Source organism: Amblyomma americanum, chromosome 9 (assembly GCF_052857255.1).
Source record: "Amblyomma americanum isolate KBUSLIRL-KWMA chromosome 9, ASM5285725v1, whole genome shotgun sequence".
NCBI lineage: Eukaryota > Metazoa > Arthropoda > Arachnida > Ixodida > Ixodidae > Amblyomma > Amblyomma americanum.
The window spans coordinates 143277112-143298099 of record NC_135505.1 but is presented as its reverse complement, the minus strand read 5'-3'; the positions used below and the strand labels follow the sequence as shown (position 1 = coordinate 143298099).

The window sequence follows — 20988 nt, the reverse complement described above, 5'->3', positions numbered from 1 at the left end:
ATCGGAAACAGACCAAAGCCGCACCTAGCCACGCCAAAGCCAGGCCAGGGCACGCAGCAAATCCGCCGTAGACGTTGGCGGGTTTATGTGCGAGCGGCCTACAACTCAGTTAACGATTTACTTTCTCCGTTTCTGTTGAACAGTAGCGTCTAGATGCGAAATTCTACAGCGAAAGCAACTTTCATGGAAAACCTGTTGTAGCAGTGTCCTGCACTTTTCTGCTCTCCGTCGCGTCTCCCGGCGTGAAGCCTGGAAGTTTGTGTGAAATGTGTTGATGCGAGGTTCGTACAACTGGCGAGTCTGCCAACTTCGCTCAAAGTTTTCGGCTGGGACAGCCGCACTCGAGTGAGTTGACATCATCATCTCACCGCGTAAATATTTGCACATAAATTTCTGCCAACGCAGAATTGGCACTGCAATTTCCGGTTCTCAGATGCGCCAGAAATCGCGAAGCGTAACCCTGTTGTTAATGTGCGAAAAAAATTCATGCGTTTGTGTGCAGTTCGCTGGGAGCTGGTGACACTATAATTGTGGTGGAAGGTGAAGTTCAGCTCAAAACAATAATGTACTCGCGGCAAATGGCACGTTCTGGGGGAATAATTGGCCAGGGATTAGTGCGAAGCACCGGTTTGTTGCGCGCATTCTTCCTTGTAAACACCGTGAACACACTTTGTTCACGCCACATCTCCACGGTTTCTTAAAAACTACTGAAAGCACATTAACTCGAGCATGGGCATAACGCCGACTCAGTGCAGCAAGGCCATAGCTAGTCGTGGACCAGGTTCAAGGACCACTGTTGGGCACATTAGACAACAAGGCACTCGCGCTCATCTACTCGATGCAGTGAAAAGTAATGAAAGAAAAGATTTTCAGCACAGGCTACAGTTACATACCCAAAGTTATTAAATCCCACACTTTGTGTAATGTAACGCGGGAGGCATCTCGCTTTATTCTTGATTACCGAGCACGCTTCAAAAGGCATCACTTGTAATGCCTGTCCAGTTTGCCAGGGACGGCGCCAGGATCATCACTGCGGGGTGGCAAATCAAATTTCGGGGAATCGATTCCACTGTAGCGTTACTGCTAATAAATGTAATAAAAAATATATGAAATGAACAAAATATAGCGGTGATAACTTCACATCCTGGCTGGCCGACTAGAGGGCCTAATGAGGGCTCTAGGAAGCACTCGGCAATTTTATAAGTGCCGGCAAATTTTTGGAGTGGCTGCTTTGGCGCCGCCACTACTAAAGGTCTCTAATGGAGACTCGGATGATAGCACTTCTTCTAATGAACGACATATTAGGTGAACTTCTTGGTGCTGAACTGTGCGCTCTAGCACGTTTAGTTGCAGAAAGAATGAAGGCTGTTCTTGCAGATTGTGACTGTGCTTCTCACCCTTTCCCAATGCAGGGTAGCCAACCCGAACACCCATCTGGTTAACCTTCCTGCCTTCCCTCTTCCTTATTCTCTCGCATGCATGCCATTACTCATGAACTGTGTCATTAATTCACTTGACTTGCGTTTCTTTTTTTGGCTTTTAGCAGAAAAAATATTTCTGAAAGACGGAGTGCAACTACATTCTTTTTCCGGCATGTTTTTTTTCACCAAGAAGCAAGAAATGTCTTCATTCATTCATTCTTCGTTCATTTTTCATGCTGGCTGCCAAATGTAGGCTCTCAAAACATCTTCAGTGTGGCATAGCTCAGAGCGGGGGTTGTCAGTCTTTTAGCCTCAAGGAACCCCTGTGACATTCAAAAGGCGCTGAGCAGCTCTGTTTGACCTGGCTACCTCCCCTTGCTGCCTAACATGCATGCAAAGAACAGCATTAAAATGCATAGAACCTAGAACAGTGGTCAAATTCATTGATAACTCTTTAGTTAAATAACTGTACAATGAAACAGTCAACATTAAGCAGTTATGGTATGTCCAGTCCGAAATTAACAAGGGTTGATGAAATGTGGGGTTGAAGCATACATGAATCTAGGTGCCCCGGGAACCCAAAAGGCATTCCAAGGAACCCAAGGGTTCCACAGAACTCTGAGAACAGTTTATTGATGTGGATACTTGTAGCGAATGCTTTTCATTGCAATTTAGATGTCAAATTCATTTTCGCAGTGATGCTGGAGCAACAAGGTTCAAAGCACGACCAAGAAGTGCCAGCAATGGAAAACTCATCAGACCATGAGCTCTTGCAGCTGCAGAAACAGTTGCATGAAATACGCACCCAGCTCGCAAAATCAAGGTCGGTATTTGTTTAATTTATAATACTGCGGTCGTGTCTCTGAGACGCTATCAGGACGAACACAATCAGTTGATATTAAAACACATAAAAGACAGGGTACTTAACTTAACCTGACCGAGGTCACTCGCTACTACGAACTCACGCATGTGTAAAGACGCAAATCAGACGCACAAGAAATGTGGACAGGCAAAATCTTTGTCGACACAGCGTAGCTCCAAGCCAAGAGTTCGAGAGCGTCAGCTTCGTCTTCTTCGCAAACTGAACTGCGTCAGCTTCGTCTTCTTCAGCTTTCTCTCCTTCAGCGGCCTTAGCTGCTGGGGCAGCAAACCCCAATTGTATGTCTTACACATGGCTCAACTGTGACATGGCGTAAGCAAGACAGGGATGTGAACAAGCAGTTCTTTCTAGAAATCGATGGTGATGTAGTCAGAGTGTGTTGATGTATAGCATAACCTGTGGAAAAAATGAGAATGCACGATGCTCAAGTGTTGTAGTGTTCATTTATGAGCTGAAAGAACTGTTAGCCAAAGCCGTTGAAACAGCAGCCTCGGTTCATCTGGCAGCTCCCAAAGCCTGTTGGGTCCAGAGGTGCTGAAAGTTTGTCAAGATATGCAGTTATTCAACCTAGGGTCCTTGTATGTCGAGATGGTAGTGGTCCCCTTTTTCTAAAGCCCGTATAATTAATGTACTGCCTCTAACAGCTGCACTGCCATGCAGAGTGTCTCCGTATTCTTGCTAATCGTGTTGGCAGCCATAATCATAACATGTCCCGATGGACCCATTGCAAAACCCTGGAACTCAGCTTTTCTACACTATGAAAACTCCTTCACCATAGTGGCCAAACCTGTTTTGGGGGCAGAAATCGGCTGCTGCGTTGGAGTCATCTATTGTCATAATAATGCCGCGTGCCTTTCCGCATGCTTCTGCCATGTGCAGCTGTCGTGATAAAGGGATTAAGTGGAGCTCTGCCAAGCCATTGTTATGCAAGAGCAATAGACCTTCCCTGCATTTCGATTGTTATGGAAGGTAAATAGGAGCTGTGCCATGTCGCCTGGAGCGCTGCACCCAACTTCTGCCCCTAGGACGGGCCACGGCACCATGGTAAAGGGGTTTTTGCAGTGCAGGGTCTAAAGCCTAGAGCAGCGTCTATAGGGTCTACGCTGTACAGAGTCTATAGCCGGCCATTGCTATGCAGACAACATTGCAGGCATACTAATATGGCAGTCGTAACATGTCAGATAATATAATCCTAGCCGGTACCATTGTGGCTGCTACAAATAGCCACTAATAACAAAGAAAGAACAGGCTATCAAAATTCATGTCTGTACTTTTTTAAGGCTAGAGCGGTTGTAAGGCAGGCAGAAGATGCATTCATAAGGTGTATTCTATCATAAAGGCAACTGGGACTTACATGACAGGTTCGTTTGTACCATTGTTGGACCATATTGAAGCCATACAAGGAGATGAAGCTTCCTAGATGCACGCTGAATTCATGCTATTGATCCAGCATGATTATTATGGCACGCAGGAGTGCAGTATTTTATGTTTTTGAAGTGGTGGTGGAATAGGATGTCACTTGGAAGTTGGATGTTGGTGTGGTGCTCAGATTATCTTTGCATGCCCTCACATTTTAGTGACGACTTTGGTGAGGATTGCGGCAAGGATCTGCCATGCGCTCACTGCTCCCTTTCCAAACCAGAAACAATATATTCAGTATTCTTTCTTTTCGTGTACATAAAAGGAATGGTATGAATTGGGTAAGCATGTAAGTGAATAAGAGAGTATTGATAAGTTTATACCTTTAGTTGAGTTGTGAACCCTTTTAAACTGGCGCTTTCCATGTTAGTATTTGTGTATACATATGTTTTCTTGCTAAGAATTCTTGTATGCATGATTTATCTGATCTTGTTTTCGGAGTACTATATTATGTTGCCTTTGTTCATGTTCTTTTGCATCTTGCAACTACCATAGTCATGGCCTTCCATTGACACATGTGGCTTTGGTATTTAGGTGCCAGTCTCAAGATTGAGGGATTGAATCCCGACTATGGTAGCCACATTTCAGCCGAAGGCATATGTGAAAGATGCCCATGTGCTGTGCGATGTCAGTGAATGCTAAAGGACCCCAGATGGTTTAGATTAATCTGCAGGCCTCCTTTTCAGCGAATGTCATAGCCCATGTCCAACTTTGGAATGTTAACCGCTACGTGCCATCAACATTTTTTATGGAGGTAGCAGCATTGTGAATAGATAAATAATGTATAAATTGTAGTGTATGAATTAACTATGGCCTGCTTTGTCCCTCTGCTGTCTAGGTGCAAAGCTGGTGGCTCTGCCCGGGATGATGCTGTCGCAAAACTAGACGAAGTGTGCAAGTTGCTACAGCATGAGGAGCAGCTAGATGACCATTGTGCTGCACCTGTCGGCAACACTGAAGTCTGCCTCAATGACCCTTGTGCTGCACACGTCGATGAGACGGAAGAGCACCTTGATGACCGTTTTTCTGCACCTGTTGGTGAGACCGTGCCTACAAATGACGCATTCACAATGACTGACTGCATCGCACAAAGTGTAGCCGGTCCCGGCAGTTCGTCGCAAAGTGAACATGCCAGAGTTTGCCCTGTTGTGAGCTCCAACGAAGTGAAAGCAGTGGTGGTAGCTAGTAGCGAAGCCATTGTGCCTACGCCAAGCGTCCTGGAGAACTCGCCGCCTCCGCCCGTTGTCGTGGACAATCAGTGCCCCGATGTCGCGTGTGAAACTGTTTTAACCAGTGCCGGCCCTACAACCAGTGCACATGATCACCTGTCACTCGCGGAAGCTGACGAAAGGAATAGTGAGTCAGGTGCATCTGGCTCCAACGAGGACCACTGCTATGCTGCCGCGGATGCAAGCACCAGCAGTGTTGTGCCCCCCAATGTGAAACCTGCTCCTTGTGCCTTGGAAACAACCACCGTTTGGAGAGCTGAAAAAAGGCCCGCTGAAACACCACACATGCTGAGCAAGAAGAGGAAGGTGGCACCGCTTGATCCGTCGGAGCAGTACATCATTATGACTGAGAGGAGCGGACAGCCTGTGTTTGCACAGAGGCGCATTGTCCGGGTCAGCAACTCTGCGAATAGTGTCTCCAGCAGCGATATGAGTGATCTGTCAGTCCTGAAAGGAGACACTTCACAGCCACTTCCCCACCAATCTATGGTCACTTTATTGGTCAAAGATGACAGTGGTGCATTGCTCCAATCAGCCAGTACTCCTGGTTCGCTGGAAGGTGGATCCCCGGGGACACAGAAAATCTTCTTGCAAATGAGGGTCTTGCCGCCGCGAGCCAGTGAGTTTTCACGCATGCTTTTCTTCATTTTGTGTTTCATCTCATTGTTAACGAGGCACACTGACAGTCAGTGGAGTTGTTTTATTCTAGAAAAAGAAAGACTGGGTAAAAAAGGCAGGAAGTGTATGTGGCTGCGAATCGGTCTCATCAAACTTATTTCTCTTCCTTGTATTCGTTTCATTCTATTCTCATTCTTTTCCTATGTGCTGTCCAGTGATCTGTGGGTGATTCATTACGGTGGCAGCAAACATTGAGGTTCTGAGGTTAGAACTTGGGACCACTGTCCCGCCAGGGCTGCCACTCTACCAACTGAGCTAATTGAGATGGCTACCATATGATAGAGCAGGAGCAAATTGATAACTCGAAGTGGGAACGGTGTTAGTCCAGTGTTTTAGGGGAATCCCCCAAGATGATGTAGATTTGCTGGCCGTCCTGGTTGTCCACAGGCAAACTACATAGTCTGGTAGAAATTGGGTTTGATCCAGTGTTTCAAAGTCTGCTCGGTGTGCAAGAATTGGATTAAACCGGATTTCACATATAAATGAAGGACCCTTCGTATGTTTCCATTAAGACATCGTTATTCAGTGCCAGCAGACTATCATGGTGGTTATCGGAGCAGGTTATTACAGCATATTGATACAGTGTAGCACGGCCAATCTTGAGGGAGCACTTGCCGAGTTTTCCCTTTGATACTGGCCATGCAGTGTAGTTGAAACGAATGGAATTGGCTATACTCGTAAATCCGTTAAGTTGGTTTGCTGGTATTTTCACAAAATCATCAATAAGCTCTGACAGCCACAAGGTGCATGTGGCCCCCTTTAACTGCCTCTACAGTGTGCGTTCTATAAAACAGAGGCAGCCCTTTCTCTCTTTAATGTATAAACAACCCTCCCTTCCTTAAAGGGCAACTGAAGAGGTTTTAGCATTTGATGAGTTTAAACAAGCCAGATATGTGAAAACTTGCAGGTAATGCATGCGAAATCTTTTTGCGCTAGCATTTAAAATGGTGACGTAATCGCCGATTAAAGCGGCGTCAGCGTTCAGGCTTCTCTGCAGTGCACAGCAACAGGCAAAGGCCGCAATGATGTCACTTACGGCAGCACTAAGTTTCCAGCAAAGAAACGGTTGTTTCAAGGAAGAAAACAAATGCTGTCGAAGGTGAACCTCACGAAGCATTGTTTGGTGGCTACGAAAGACACACAGCAGCATGTAGACGAAGGCAGCAGACGTCTGAAATTTCAGCAACAGTGACGTCGCCACGAGTTTCTCCGCACTTCGCCAGCGCATGGAGGAGAAGCCTGATAATTGTCGCGATTTTCATCGGTGATTACATCACCATTTTAAATGCTAGCGGAAAACTACTTTGCATGCTTTACCTAAAAGCTTCATAGATTCGAATTCTTGAAAAAGCTCGAATTCTCAAAAAACTATATTATCACCTTCCCTTTAACCACAGCACCCTTGGCATATTCGAAGAGTAAACGTGTTTTCATTTATTCATTCATTTACTGAAAAAGAAAAAAAAGAAACACTGTGTAACTATTCCTAATAGGGTGCTCACCTGTTGATAGTGATCGTACTAAGTAGAAGGGAAGGGATGCGATTTAAATAATTGCAAAGATTGTAGAGTTTAGTTGTGGTGAAACATTTTACAGAAAGGCCTGACGACAGGAGAAAAGAAATAACTCACATTTCCTCGTGCGCTCCTGCATTCAGTGCTTTGGTCTGCCTTTTTGAATGGAATTAGTGCACACAACCCTTATCAGGTCTCCCACAAGGCACACAAAGGAATAGCATTGTTTTGTCCTCTTTTTCAGTGGCAAGTCTGGCATCGAAGCAGAAAACGCAGACCACGGGATGTCAGGTATGGCAGCCATTTTTTACAGGAACTCCATTTAGATTTCTTACCAGTACTTCTAGGAGGTAGCATTCTTTTCTTGTTTTTTGTTGCCAGAACAAAGGTCTTCATTGTTTTTTGTGCACAAAGGCTGTTTGTTGCATCTTTCTTTTCATTTTTTTTTTCCTGGATCTCTATATACCTGCTGCACCCTTCTGAAATGGAGATTTATAGCAAGCAGTTAATAAAAGCGAATTGAAGTTAACTTATGTCATGTTATCTCGTTCTAAGGGCTGCTGGTCTGTTTTCACCAGAAATGGAGCTTTTTTGTAAGCTAGCAATGGACATGAAATTAAATACAATTGTCGCTGCCACCAGCCATTTTCACAAGCAAAGTGCAGCGATGTCAAGATCAACTTTTTTATGCGTGGATCTCTCTTAGGCTAGTACCCTTACATCGCTATTCATTTCCAAGTGGCAACCACAGAGTACCTGTCGATATCACGAGTTTGAATCCAATTCTCTCAGCAATAAATGAGTCTCTTGGGGCCGGACAAACACAGTGTGACAACAAAGAATGGGAGGAATGATTTTTACGAAGAATAAAAATTGTACGGTCCTATCCTCCCGGAGATCTCCAGAATAGGATTCTGGCTCAGCCAAGGCTCAGTTGTGTCTCTGAGTCATTTGTAGTTTAGACATTCAAAGGTAGTAGTGGGAGGTGGTTAGAGGCGCGCTGAGGACTAATAGAAATTGCCCTATACAGATAGGGTGTGGTGTTCTAATCTAGTAGAGACCACTCTCACCAAAAACAGTGCTTTTATAAGCCAATGAAAGACCAGAAAACGAAATACAGGTATCGCCATCACTGGTCAATTTGGGAAGTAAAATGCATGTCGACACCAATTTTTCGGTGCTGCTCCCAGAGGCCGCACTGCACTGCCATTCATTTGAAAATGGTGGCAGCCCATCCTTTTCGGTAAGGACGTCATGCTTTTGAGTCGTCCAGCTGGAAGATTTTTAAAAGCTATTTTCTCGGAGATAAATATGTCTTTTGCTGCTGGACAAATGTCAAAATAGCCATAAAGAGTCAGAGAACAGTAATATGATGGAGTTTTCCTTATTGTCCCTTTAAGGGAAATGAGGCGGGGCAGCTGTGGCATTGCAGGCACATGGTATGCTGCACATCGGCCACTGACATGGGGCAGTTGGGAACAGTTTGGCTTCCAGCATTGCCTTTTTGTCATTGAACATTGCAAGAACGTAAGCAAGGCTAGAAGAACTGTTCCTGAACCGCGTCCTACCTTTATCACAGAGGGGCCGCCGCAGTCGCTGAGTGGTTATGGCGCTCGGCTGCTGGCCCAAAAGACGCGGGTTCGATCCTGGCCGCGGCGGTCGAATTTCGATGGAGGCGAAATTCTAGAGGCCCGTGTGCTGTGTGATGTCAGTGCACATTTAAGAACCCTAGGTGGTCGAAATTTCCGGAGCCCTCCACTACGGCATCTCTCATAGCCTGAGTCTCTTTGGGACGTTAAACCCCCATAAACCAAACCAAACCTTGACCACAGAGCAATTACACATCCCTGGCTGGTAATGTGAATGCGCTGGTTGGGCACAGATGTGTCTCATCTGTCAGACTTTTTTTTTTTTTTTTTGGACTGGTGCGGATTTTTTTTTAACGTGAAGAGTTGCAGTAACCGTACAGCTTTTCCTCAGCCGCACAAGAGGGTCAGTGTAAATTGGAACTGATTGCAACTGCCGTGATTATTTCGCAGAGATAGTGGAGTTCAACGTGATTTCTTGCCGTGGTTGGGTGTTGTGCGGAGGAGTCAGCCTTATCGAACACGTTATCATTAGTCTTTTCTTGTATACCGGAAGTGCAAAGTTAGATCTGATGCGCTGTTGCACGCCCGCCGGTTGTCCAATGGGTGCAAGCTTTCCCCTGGTCTGGCACTTTGCTTCTTTAGGGTGAATTGCTTAGAAAATGGTTCTTTGACCCTACCTACCAAAAACCCAGCAGCTGCAGTGCTCTTTGTCCAACCTACGCTTGTGCCTTTAATACCTAGCCATCGTCATTGCGATTACCATTAGCCTCATTATAAATATTTGCTGCTGTTGTTTCTGGTGCACCGCAGACTGACAGGGTGATCGTAAGGAGGCCCCGGAAAGCTCGTGAACCCTCACCGCCACAACGGCCGTGCACCGCCATCATGAAGACACTGACTACTCCGGTGCGGCGCTCTCAGCGGCGCAAGAAAAGTGAGTGAGTCCAGTAGGTAATGAAAATAAATGGGTGAATCTAACCCTAGCTGTTGGATGTAAATGGACTTCTTTTCTAACGGAGTGTTGGCGCCAAATTTTCGGTTCTGTGTTTTCTTTGCTACAATGCATAAGGCATTTGTATACATGTATTGCCATGTGGAATTCGCCTCTATCCAGTAAATAACTTATTATTAAGTTTCTTCTCTCATGCTGTATTGGCTTTGGTTTCAATAGCTGAAAGACGACTATGACATCAGTGTTCAGTTTGTCATGCAAGGCACAAAAAAATACTATAATCCCTGTTTTGTCACTTTAGTTTGCTACAACACATGCTACAATGGAAGCCTGCCCCAAGAGCCAGAGTGACAACGAATGAAAAAACAGCCGTTGTCTTTCTGCTTTTTGTATGCCTCACGTGACCTTTACCAAAGTTTTCTCATGATAGCCATCATTCAGCTGTTGTAACCAAAGCTGAAACAAATTGGTAGAACAAATTCGGTTATAAATTATTCACTGCATCAAGACATATTCCGCATGGTGATTTATGTTTATAAATGTGTTGTGAATCATTGCAAAGAAAGAAAACTCAGTTAAAATTTATTCTGCACTCCTTTAAGAGTTAGTAATGTGAAAACTGTAGAGAACAGTGGATCTTATATAATGTGGTCAGATCTGATACCCTTGTCAGACAGTAGGTAAAATGCTAACATCAGCAAGCATACTTTGCCAAATAAAGTGTCTCGGAATGTGGCGTGCATTTTGATGGTGATGGCTGTTGGCAGCCTGAAATCTGTCATGAACAAGTCATGTTTTGAAAGAATCAACGAAAGTATTTTGCGTCAAGTTGGCGGATTAAAATCTAGCGGTTACCCCTCTCATGTGATTTCCAGGGAATGTGATAAGCTTCTAATATGGATCAAGAGAGGGGATAAACCTAAACATGAAAAAAAAGTTTGTGGTGGTGCCTTACACACATGGTGTAGGGCATGATTTAAAGAATGTGGCGGCCAGATACAATGTTGATGTGGTTTTTTCAGCTCCACGGAATCTAAGGGGTGTGTGCAGGCAGGTGGAAGCGAAGGCAAATGCAACAACCGCGAAGAAAAAGAGTGGAGGCTATCAGATTAATCATAAGAGCCCTTTTGTGCCCTGTAATGTCGGTGTTGTCTACAGGATACAGTGCACTTGCGGGGTGACTTATATTGGCCAGACTGGATGTCCCGAGATAATGGGTCATCTTGTAACCTTGCCAGTCACTGGAGAGAAGGTACATGCACCCCTCCGTTTTCTAACACCGTCATCTTAGGTAAGCATAATGACAGCCTAAAGCATGAGATATTGGAGGCTTTTCACATCCGCTTGGAATCAGATAGTTGTATTAGTGACCCTTCTGTTTCACTAACTGATAAAGAAATGATGTACTTATCCGGCCAAGATGTGTAGCTTTGTGCTGTTGTGGGCATGATGATTAGCTTTTGTGTTCTTTTGTTTTCTTGTTTTCCCTCTGGTTTGTGTTTGGTGGTCTTGGTATTTAAGATACCTTTGATGTGAATAAAAATCTAGTTGCGAGTCAGCGCTTGTGGTGTCCATTCTTCGTTGTGTCCCGTAGTTTTATTGCGCTGTTCAAATATGAAATGTCCTGTGATCGCCAGTTATTAAGCTTGTACGAATAGTGGTTTTCTGGTTCAGAGTAAATCCGAAGCAAATGGTAATTTTCTTCGAATACTTTCCAAAGGAATATTTTATATAGTTTTGTCACACATGGCTGTTATGTGAAAAAAAGAAGGTAGAGTGGATTTGTCGCACTCATTGAAGCTGTGTCAACCTTTTTGCAACAATGGCCATCTGAAATTGAAGGAGTCCACCCACGCATGGAGCCAACCTGTTTGCAGGGTCCGGGTAGGTTAGGTTGAGTCAGAGGTATTACGCACCTCATGTTGGTGCCCATTCCGTCATTCGTGAAGCTCCACGAGTAAAAAAAACGGACGAACGATTGGATAATCTGACCTGAGCAACATGCATAAGCAGTGGTGATTTTGCCTGAATGCTTTTGTGATTAAAGATTTTCCAAATGATGCTTTTATGTTTGGTGGTCTTCCAATTTTGCCGTATCGAAATGCTTGAACTCGAGTTAGGTCACTCCGTGCTGGTTTACCTCAACCTGCTGCAGTGTTGTTTGTGATGAATGACTAACCGTAATGCTTGCCACCGTCGTTTTGCTGCTCTGTGTGGTGAGCACACCAAAACCACCTCTGGGTCCTCGCTGATATCTGACATCCTTCCCCGCTGAAATCCTGGGGCTTGGCCAGTTGGCCAGGGGAGCAAGAGTTGGGGGTAATCCGAACAAGGGCTGGCAAAATGTGTGAACGCGCAGTTCTCTCTAGCGAAGAGAGACACTTCCATAAGTAAGCAAGGTCTTTGGAGTGTGAGCAGCAGAGGGGCCTCAGTGCGGCTGCGTCTCTCAGTTGACGTTACCGCTGCCACGACTGCCACCTGACATCAGTTGCTGACGGGCATAGCGGTTTTCCCCATTATCACTCTCGCACCTCGCTATCGGCGCTTATTCGGGCTCTCAAGTGATGTTATTGCTGACACCTTTTGGGATGCATATCGAGGCGATTTTGAACCAAAATCACCATTTAGGAAGCTGTGAAACGAGCTGGGAGGTGTAACCAGAAGCTGGGGTTCTGTGCCTTTTAGAGAATGGAATTGTGCTGAACCTCTGTTTGCTCCTTTCTTGAAGGTAAGGAAGACGACGTGGTGCAGTGCGTGGTGTTCTGCTGCGAGGAGTGTGGCGACTGCTTCTCAGCGGCGAAGCACTTGCACCGCCACTGGCAGAACCGGCACAAGGAGAAGCCGGAGGGGAAGCATCGCTGCTCTTACTGTTCCTACACTAGTGACAGGAAGTGAGTTACTGCATCTCCTTTGGCTCATCTGCTGCTTGTCGGCCATTTCCTGTGGGCAGCAAGCCGCCCTTATACAGGACTCGATAGGTCTTGATAGTGAAATAAGCAAACTTAAAGAGGCTCTAAAAGGGGCTCTAATAAAGTTGCGGTACGCCTGAGATGTTAAAACACATCGCTTCACAATATTGTCAAGCAAGAATTTTTTTAATGCGCTGTGCAGAAGCTTAGTTATCTGTAGTCAAAATTTGAATTTCTGCGTCGTCGTGCCTTTCCCTCTCCTCTCATCATTTTTTGCACACTGGAAGGTCAGCGCTTCTCCACTGGCCCCACCATCGGGAGCAGAGCTTCCCAACCCGCCAGAGCTACGTGGCTTATTGGCCGCGGCTATGGTAGCTACCAGTCGTCTCAAAGAATCTAACCAATAGTCACCTCTCAACTCGTATACGTAGGTGCAAGCGACGGAGGAGGGTGCGAGCACGAAAATGTCGCTGGAAAGGGCTCGCCAGCTGTCGCGTATGATTGTGGGTTCTCTTCTGCGCGTTCAAGTGTATTATTTGGCTCAGGTGTTGATGGCAGCACAGTGCAGTGGTTGAGCGAGTTGATGTGCTCTCCTCGGAAGGTGTTTTTTTTTAGCCTTTTTAAAGACTTATTCACTACTATACATCACACAGGGATAAGCAGGAAGGCAGAATAAAATTGGCGTAATAAACGGTATGAATAAGAAAGGGAGTAATGTCAATGGATTCATAGTAGCAGGGAAACAATGCATATCTCAAATATTTGAAGTCAGCATGAGAACTGATAAACGTCACAAAATGCTGCAGATCGCTTGTTATAGTACTTCCAGTAAATAATGTTCTAGCAATTGTGGAACCGCAGTGTCAGAAATTCATTTGTTGTCCTTTACCTTTTCCTGTCTAACATTCTCCGTGACATGTGTTGTATGCAGCAGTGCTTTTTTGTGCATTGGTTGGTGACTTTTAACTGCTTGGAATTACCTGCCTACCCTGTCATAAAACCAAGGCGTCCAGCATGTTCCAGTAGAATTCAGAGCAGTCCACAAAATAATTCCATGTGCCTCCCTTAGTTAATCAGACACTTCGTGTAATGACTCCCATAGGGTTGTAGGAAAAAGTGCTGAGCTCAAAGTGAAGCGTTAGCGCTACTTGAAGGCAGAGGTGATCGGAATTATCACAGCGTATTTTGTTGTGGATCGATATCGAAGTGCTGCAAGTACCAACTGATTTCTTTTATCAAGGAGTTTGTGAGTCCACATTTGATTGCACATGTGGGAAAGGAGGAAGGTAGTCAAATGGTACCGTTCTGCTTTTGCTTCCAAGTGTCAGCAAGAGCAGGGAGCTTGGGCCGCTTAAGAGACCACAGCTAGTGCTTGCACCATCATGCCAGATGCAGTGACATGCTTTTGAAATCACTTCTTGGGTCGTTTGTCCAAGAGAGGGGGAAGCCATTAATGACGGTCATATGAAGAGCCTAGTAATGCTGTTCCGCTAAGCAGACAGGAGCCAACTGGCTGATGTGAGCCACAAAGCACAGCCATGCGTGCCGTTTGGGAGTGGGGGGCGTTGACGTACTAGTTGGGAAAGAGGGCGACTATGGGGGCAAGGAAAATTGGGGTGGAAGCAGGGACAATATAGGAATAATTAGGCTGAGGTGATGGGTATATTGAACTGCGTATTTATGAAAGTGTATGCCTCCTGCGAGGTGGTAAGCTGGCAGTGAGCTAGTATGTGCACAAAGTGCCAGAGATGTGTGTAATGTTGAACTGGTCAGTTGTATATGATTGTCAGAAAGTGCTGCTATAGTGACTGAATATCTGCTACCAATAGTATGTTCGGCTGCATGTTAAAGAGAAACCATTTTTTGTATTATACATACGATAGGCCTCATATCATCTGTGATGTAACAGCTGTCATTCAGCTTTTGAAACCGAAACGACATGAGAAAAAATTCAATTACAAATCATTCAGCCGGTGTAGGTGATTTGACCATTGTGACGCGTGTCTACGATTGCCCAGCGCATCACTCCAAAGAAAAAAATTGCGTCCAAAAATTTGGATGCCTGCAATCCTTGAAGGCGTGGTTTGCTCGAATTTTAAGTAATCAATCGCCACAGAACCTTCGCTGCATGGAATTCACTGTTAGAAATGCCTCATTAGGGAAGGCATCGAGGAATTGAGATACTTTGTGATATTGAGGAATTTTACACAGAGGTTTTTTTTATATCCAGGTTAGCTGTATAGAATTTGGTGTTTTGGGATTGCCTAATGACACTATAGGGTTGGCGACACCGATGCCAACTCCGGTCTGAGTGACCCGTATGTCCTGTTCTTTTCTTGTCCAGGTGCCACGTGGCCATGCACGAGCGGACGCACACGGGCGAGCGTCCCTTCTCGTGTGAAGTGTGCAAGAAAGGCTTCTACCGGGCTGACGACGTTGAGACACACATGCGTGTGCACACCAAGGAAAAGCCATTCGCGTGCGATGAGTGCGGCCAGCGCTTCAACGTCTCCTCGAACTTGACGCGCCACAAGAAGCTCCACTCGGACGATCCCGAGACACACGCATGCCCTCAGTGCGGCAAGGCGTTCGCACAGAAAGTGCACCTCAAGGCACACTTGAGGGTGCATACGGGGGACCGGCCTTACTCGTGCAGCATGTGCAGCCAGCGGTTCACCGAGCTGGGCAGCGCTCGCAAGCATGAAAAAATGGTGCACGCTGGCGAGTACCCGCACTACTGCCCGCATTGCGGCAAGGGGCTGGCCAACAACTTCAAGCTGAAGAAACACCTTCGTGCCCGTCATTACGAGCTGACGCGGGCAGCGTTGGCCGCAGCTGAAGAGGAGCAGGAGGGATGATTTAGGAAACGTGCCGGTCGGGGGGAGGGGGGCCTTCAGACCATGTTTGTCAGCTGTTATCTTTGGTGTTTCTAAGAACCCTTTGTATCCTAACAGCTGTTTATGGCCATTGGAAGATCTGGTATCAGCAGATTACTGATCATATAACGGAAGTGAACATACCAAATAACTATCAAATATTCCTGCCACAACCACATTACCGTGGCAGCAATAGTTGAATGTTATTTCACACCTTCGCTTTTTTTTATGATCGGCATAATCTGATCATGCTTTTTGGCCATATATTTGGCTTTTGGGATACAAAGGGTTAAGGGGGCAGAGGCAAAATATTTTTCTGCCATGTTCATTTGTTGTAAAGGTGCATAAATGTTAATATGAACATTGATCGCCACGTGAAAGTCACCTGTGCCAGATAAATAGTTTAAAATTGAATTTCTTTTCCCATGTATGTAGTTTCATCTTCAGCAGCCAGACAGTAGCTGTTCACTAGTAGGGTGTAAGTCTTGTGTGGTGTACAAAAACTGGGAGGTGATAGCCGCTTCGTCATTTGAATGCACTCAGACTCCTAAAGGGACACTCACAAGTTGGCATACATTGATTGGACCTGTGGTGTAGTTACAAATGGCCTACTTGCACTGAGAGTGGAACTTTTATAAGCTATCAGAGGCCAGAAAATAAAGCACATGTGTCACCACCACGGGTTGTTCTCACATGTAAACTGCAATGTTAAGTACTTGTTTTTCTTTGTAGATCTCCAAGGCTGAATCATACTGTCACCCACGTCCAGTCAGCGGTCATTATGAACAGTCCAGAAATCTCTCGGCATCATTAGAACCAAGTAGTGGAAAAATTGTTCCATTTTTGAGTCTAAATATTTTACAATAAGTACATTTTGTCATTGCCAAGCATAGCAACAGAGCCACAAAATGCCAAGCAATTAATGGAATTCCACCATTAACAAAAATTACCGGGAGTTGTCCTCAGTCTTCCTTTAAAGGTACTGTGGGGACAACACCATTCAGTTTTTGTTTTGTATTCAGAAACAGCCACAGGATCGAATTTGCTGTGTTTATATTTGCTTGGCACGAAAAGACGTATTTATATTGCTAAGAGAATAATATTCCAAAACGCCCCTAGACTCAAACTAGCCACATCAAGACTGAAAAGGGCTTTATGCTCATTGTTTGGAAGAGAATAGTGGTGTAGCCTAGTCCCCGAGATCTGCATTAAAAGAAGTTTTACAATGATTATGCTTTCTCAGTAATGTGTTTAACCTGTAATGTGGTAACTGGGAGATGCTCCGGCGCTGCAGTATTTTACCACAGCAAGCTGCTTACGTGGATCCTTCACGACACCTGTGCGAAGAGTGCTGTGGTGGCAGCGTGCTGCTGGTGAAATTGCAGTGTGGGCCCTGTGGTCGTGCACGAGACTAGCGGTTACATGAGTAGCAGGTGGCACTTGGCCTGCATGTGCTATTAACCCATTTGCTTCCAAATACAACGATTCGCCGTCATCGCTTTAAAATATTTTCTTTAAATACGCATCAACAAATGACACCAGCTGCTTGGCTGCTAATATTTAGACAGTAGTTTTCATGCCACGCATATATTGCAGGGAAAAAATTATTTTCTCGCAGTTTCTTTCGAAGAAAACCATGGCGTTGCTGGAAGAGTGAAGTTTCAGGGGTGCTTCACAGTGCACACACTTGACTGCTTCATGACATGTATTTCACAAATATTTTATTTGCTCTACAACTGAGATTGTTTTGAGAGCCGAATAATAAAAATTTCTAGTATGCAACCGTTTCATCGCAAGCTCTTGCTGACTCTTTGCAGCAACCCAGGTTGTGCTGTGGTATTGTGTGGGGCCTGCGGAAACGATTGTTAACAGCGGCACTTCAAAACTCGATATCACCGCAGTTTGCATGTGAAAACACACTGCAGTAGCGACACTTTGTGTTTCATTCTTTGACTTTTTGTAGCTACCAGAAGTTCGTTTTGAGTTGAAGTCTCTTAGCTATTAGAGCGCAGTAAAGTATCAATACAAGCGAACTTCATTTAGTCTTCAGCATACCTTTAGGCCACCCTGCCCAAGACGCAGGAATGAGAGTGGGTGAACATACAGCTGTCAGGTCAGTTTCTATAAAATAATTTGCTTCTGGGTTAGTTGGTGCATGGTACAAGAGCACTACAGCCAAAAAATAGATACCAAACAGGGAACACATGTACGCAGCCTTGTGCATGTGTCTTCTTCCCTGCGTGTCTCTTTCTGTTGGCTGTAGTTCTCTGCAGTTTTTGTAAGCCTGATATGTCTTCACATCTTGTGATGTCATGGCCACCGCTTGGCTGCTAGAAACGAAGCCAAATTACATTAAGAAAATTCACTTAGAAACAATTTGCTTCGCTTCGGGTCATTTCATGTGGTCATCCATGTTTGTTAACCATTCTGGGCGCCATTATAAAGGAAAAGACACATCTAAAACTCCGCCATTCCTGCCCCTTTAAGCTTATCATGCTCTTAGACTTCATTCCTTGCTTCATTGAAACATGACATGAAAGCATGATAACACTCATCATGCTTTTCAAGAGCAGGGCAGAACATGTTCTCGAGCTCATCAACAGAAAAAAAGATAAAAATGATCTGCATAGAGTTGGGTGATTGCCCAGACATTAGGACAAAATTGCACATGCGCATGCATCTTCAAGCTTGCTGCTGATTCTGGAGGGAAAGAAGCCTCAGGCAAAAAAAAATTGGGGGTGGTTTAGCTTTGGTTAAACCTGGAGACGCGATAGCTACAGCTGGCCGAGTGGAACTTGGTCACGTGATCAGCCACGGTGCCACGCCGCCAGCAGCTGCTCCGCACCACGTGACAGCGTGGCGGCGCTGCCATGCTGAAGGCTCGAAATGCTACCGTAATGTAGCTATCGATACAAAAAGGCAGCTCCGACAAGATGACAGTTTGGACAGGGATTTGGGGCAGAGGGTTGTGTAAAATAAAGAGAAGCTTGTATCAGAGAAAGCCTGCATTGAGTTCAGATGACTCGTCAATGTGACGCAATGGTTCAGTTCATGTACTCTTGCCATTTTGCGTACAAATATCGTGTGGTGGTCAGCCGACTTGTTAACTGAGCTGACAGTTGACGAAACATCAGTGATAAATGTGCAATCGGGAATGACAGCAATGCCCGGCATTGACCATCCACATAGGAGCACTCCACTGCTGCCCTTGTAAAGAAGTAAAATTGTGAAGGGAGCAAGCAATAATTAAGCAGCATAAGAAAGAAACAAAAAAAAGTCTACAAGCGTAGCACTTTCATGCTTGCAAAGTAGTAGCTCTGCCTTAAATTGTTGCTAAACATCCGTTGCAGTGGCTATGATTTTTTGCTGCCGAAAGGATGCAGGGTTGAATTACGGCTGCATATCGATATAGGAGAAATGCAACATCTGTGTGCTGTGCGATATGCAGAAGACGCAACCTGGAGCACGCTGACGAACCCTGGCTCCACGCAAGGGCCATTAAAGATTTCTTACATGGCGCGTATCGCCACTGCGCATGCACAGGCCTCCTTTAGAAAGCCAAGTGCTGGCCAGCTGTGCACACGCCTGCCAGGACTTTTCCGACCGCACGGTGGCAGTACGTGCTATGCAGAGTGTCTCTTCAAATTTTCCGGACAATCGGATTACCCTGCTCATGTGGCCACGATGTGATGTTACGATGAACCCGCCTGCGGGTTCGAATACCATGCTCTTGCGCTGTCACGTGATTCGGGTTCTAGAAATGCTGTTCGTCAGACAACCTAAACTGCAACGAAACTGGAAGCGATATATCATTCGTTTTTCCCTCGACAGAATATGTGGCTTTCTGTGGCATCTCCCGTGCACAAGGCACTTATGTCCTTTTCAGAGAAATGAGCAGGACCGCCATTCCGTGTTGTGGTCTGAGCAGCATATGAGGTTATCGACCGTAAACACGACGGGAGCCGTCGCAGTGGTTCAGTGGTTATGATGCTCGGCTGCTGACCTGAAAGACGCGTGTTTGATCTCAACCGCTGCGGTCGAAATTCGATGGAGGCAAAATTCTAGAGGCCCATGTACTGTGCGATGTCAGTGCACGTTAAAGAACCCCAGGTGGTCGAAATTTCCGCAGCCCTTCACTACGGCAACCCTCATAGCTTCAGTCACTTTCGAACGTTAACCCCCATAAAAAAAAGTAAACACGAGGCGAGGAACACAGCGGAGATTGTGCGCCATTCTTGTCTTGTTTATGTATCCATGTTGGAGTCCGAACCGAACCCGCAGAACTAAGGATCCTCACAGCCAATCTCTACACACTGATGACACCAAACATCCTGAGGATGTCCTCATCCTGAACAGGACATTCTGAGTACCTTTTGACTGCATCGATGGCTAAATGTCTTCATGAGGATATCCTCAGTTTGTATTTTGCTCGACGACTTCAGGATGAAAATTCTTCAAATGTCCTAAAATCGTCCCGTCGCAGGACAATCTTGTGGGATTGAACTGAGATCAAACCAGCTTTATCTCTCGCACTTGGCTCTCATTAATTAAAAACTGCAGGTTCATTATAAGATATGTGTACAATAGTGATATAACGAAGGAAACCATTGTGACCCTAAAAATTATGTGCCTTGAGGAGATATCTTAAGGTATTCTTGTTACACCTGGCCTTATGTACTGCTTGCTTCTGATGAGGTTGGACTGTAGATTTTTCGTCCACTCATCTTTTTAATTCAGGAAGCAGTATTCAACTCCAGAGAGCTATAGCTCTCAGCGACCCTGGGCATGGTAAACCTCTTCTTTATTTCTTATGGCTAGCTTCTCTTGCATTAGCTTTGAATACGGCACTCCTCTGAAGAAAAAAAAAAAGCTAGATACAAATCCCGAAGTACTGAAAATGTTGCCAGACATGATCAAGACATCTTGAGTATGTGCAACGGACGGACAAATGGATCCCATTTGGACTGCTTAATGACCAGTAAGAGATAATCTGAGAATGTCTGAACATCTTGACACTGACATCCCGAGGTCATACTCTGGATGTCCTTGCATTGTCTGGGATCGTTGAGACTTTCTGGTTGGTGATGTGAGCTGCGGCAGCACTCTGCTAAGTCACATAATTATTGTGCCACCAACGGTCAACCTTGATTATTATCTATTGCCACAGTGGGCTAAGAGAAGCAGAGGCGTCCAGCAGGGACTAATGGGGCAGTTACGCACCAATGGAGAGAGTCACGTAATTTACGGTATACAGCCTGCACCCGGTGCTACAGGTGTTGCGGTATGAGTGCATGCGCTACTCAGGAAAGGGGGGGGGGGGGGGGGGTTGGCTGTAGGAGGCTTAAATCAGCTCTCTATTGTAGATCAGTGGGAGTTGTCTTCGTCCTTTAGTGGACATGGCTTGGATGAGGATGGTGCAATCTCACTAAAGTCACGTAAGTATAATGGCACTAGATAGAAAAATGAGATCGGTATGTTTTCTTCCCTTCCCAGTTACCGGAAGTCTACCTTAACCGGCCAC

General features: G+C 45.5%; 1 protein-coding gene across 3 annotated transcripts; it reads left to right on the top strand.

Moving 5' to 3' along the window:
• The first annotated feature begins 41 nt into the window (after positions 1-41).
• Positions 42-17257, top strand: LOC144104700 (uncharacterized). 3 transcript variants are annotated; one of them, XM_077637860.1, is made up of 7 exons: positions 42-281; positions 2118-2244; positions 4559-5568; positions 7386-7432; positions 9541-9664; positions 12411-12573; positions 14936-17257. In XM_077637860.1, the coding sequence occupies exons 1-7, from the start codon at positions 275-277 to the stop codon at positions 15447-15449; spliced, it is 1992 nt and encodes a 663-aa protein (XP_077493986.1). In that variant the 5' UTR covers positions 42-274; the 3' UTR covers positions 15450-17257. The 3 variants fall into 3 exon arrangements, with proteins under 3 accessions (XP_077493986.1, XP_077493987.1, XP_077493988.1); XM_077637861.1 differs by having other exon boundaries at positions 42-345; XM_077637862.1 differs by having other exon boundaries at positions 52-371.
• The last annotated feature ends 3731 nt before the right edge of the window (positions 17258-20988 follow it).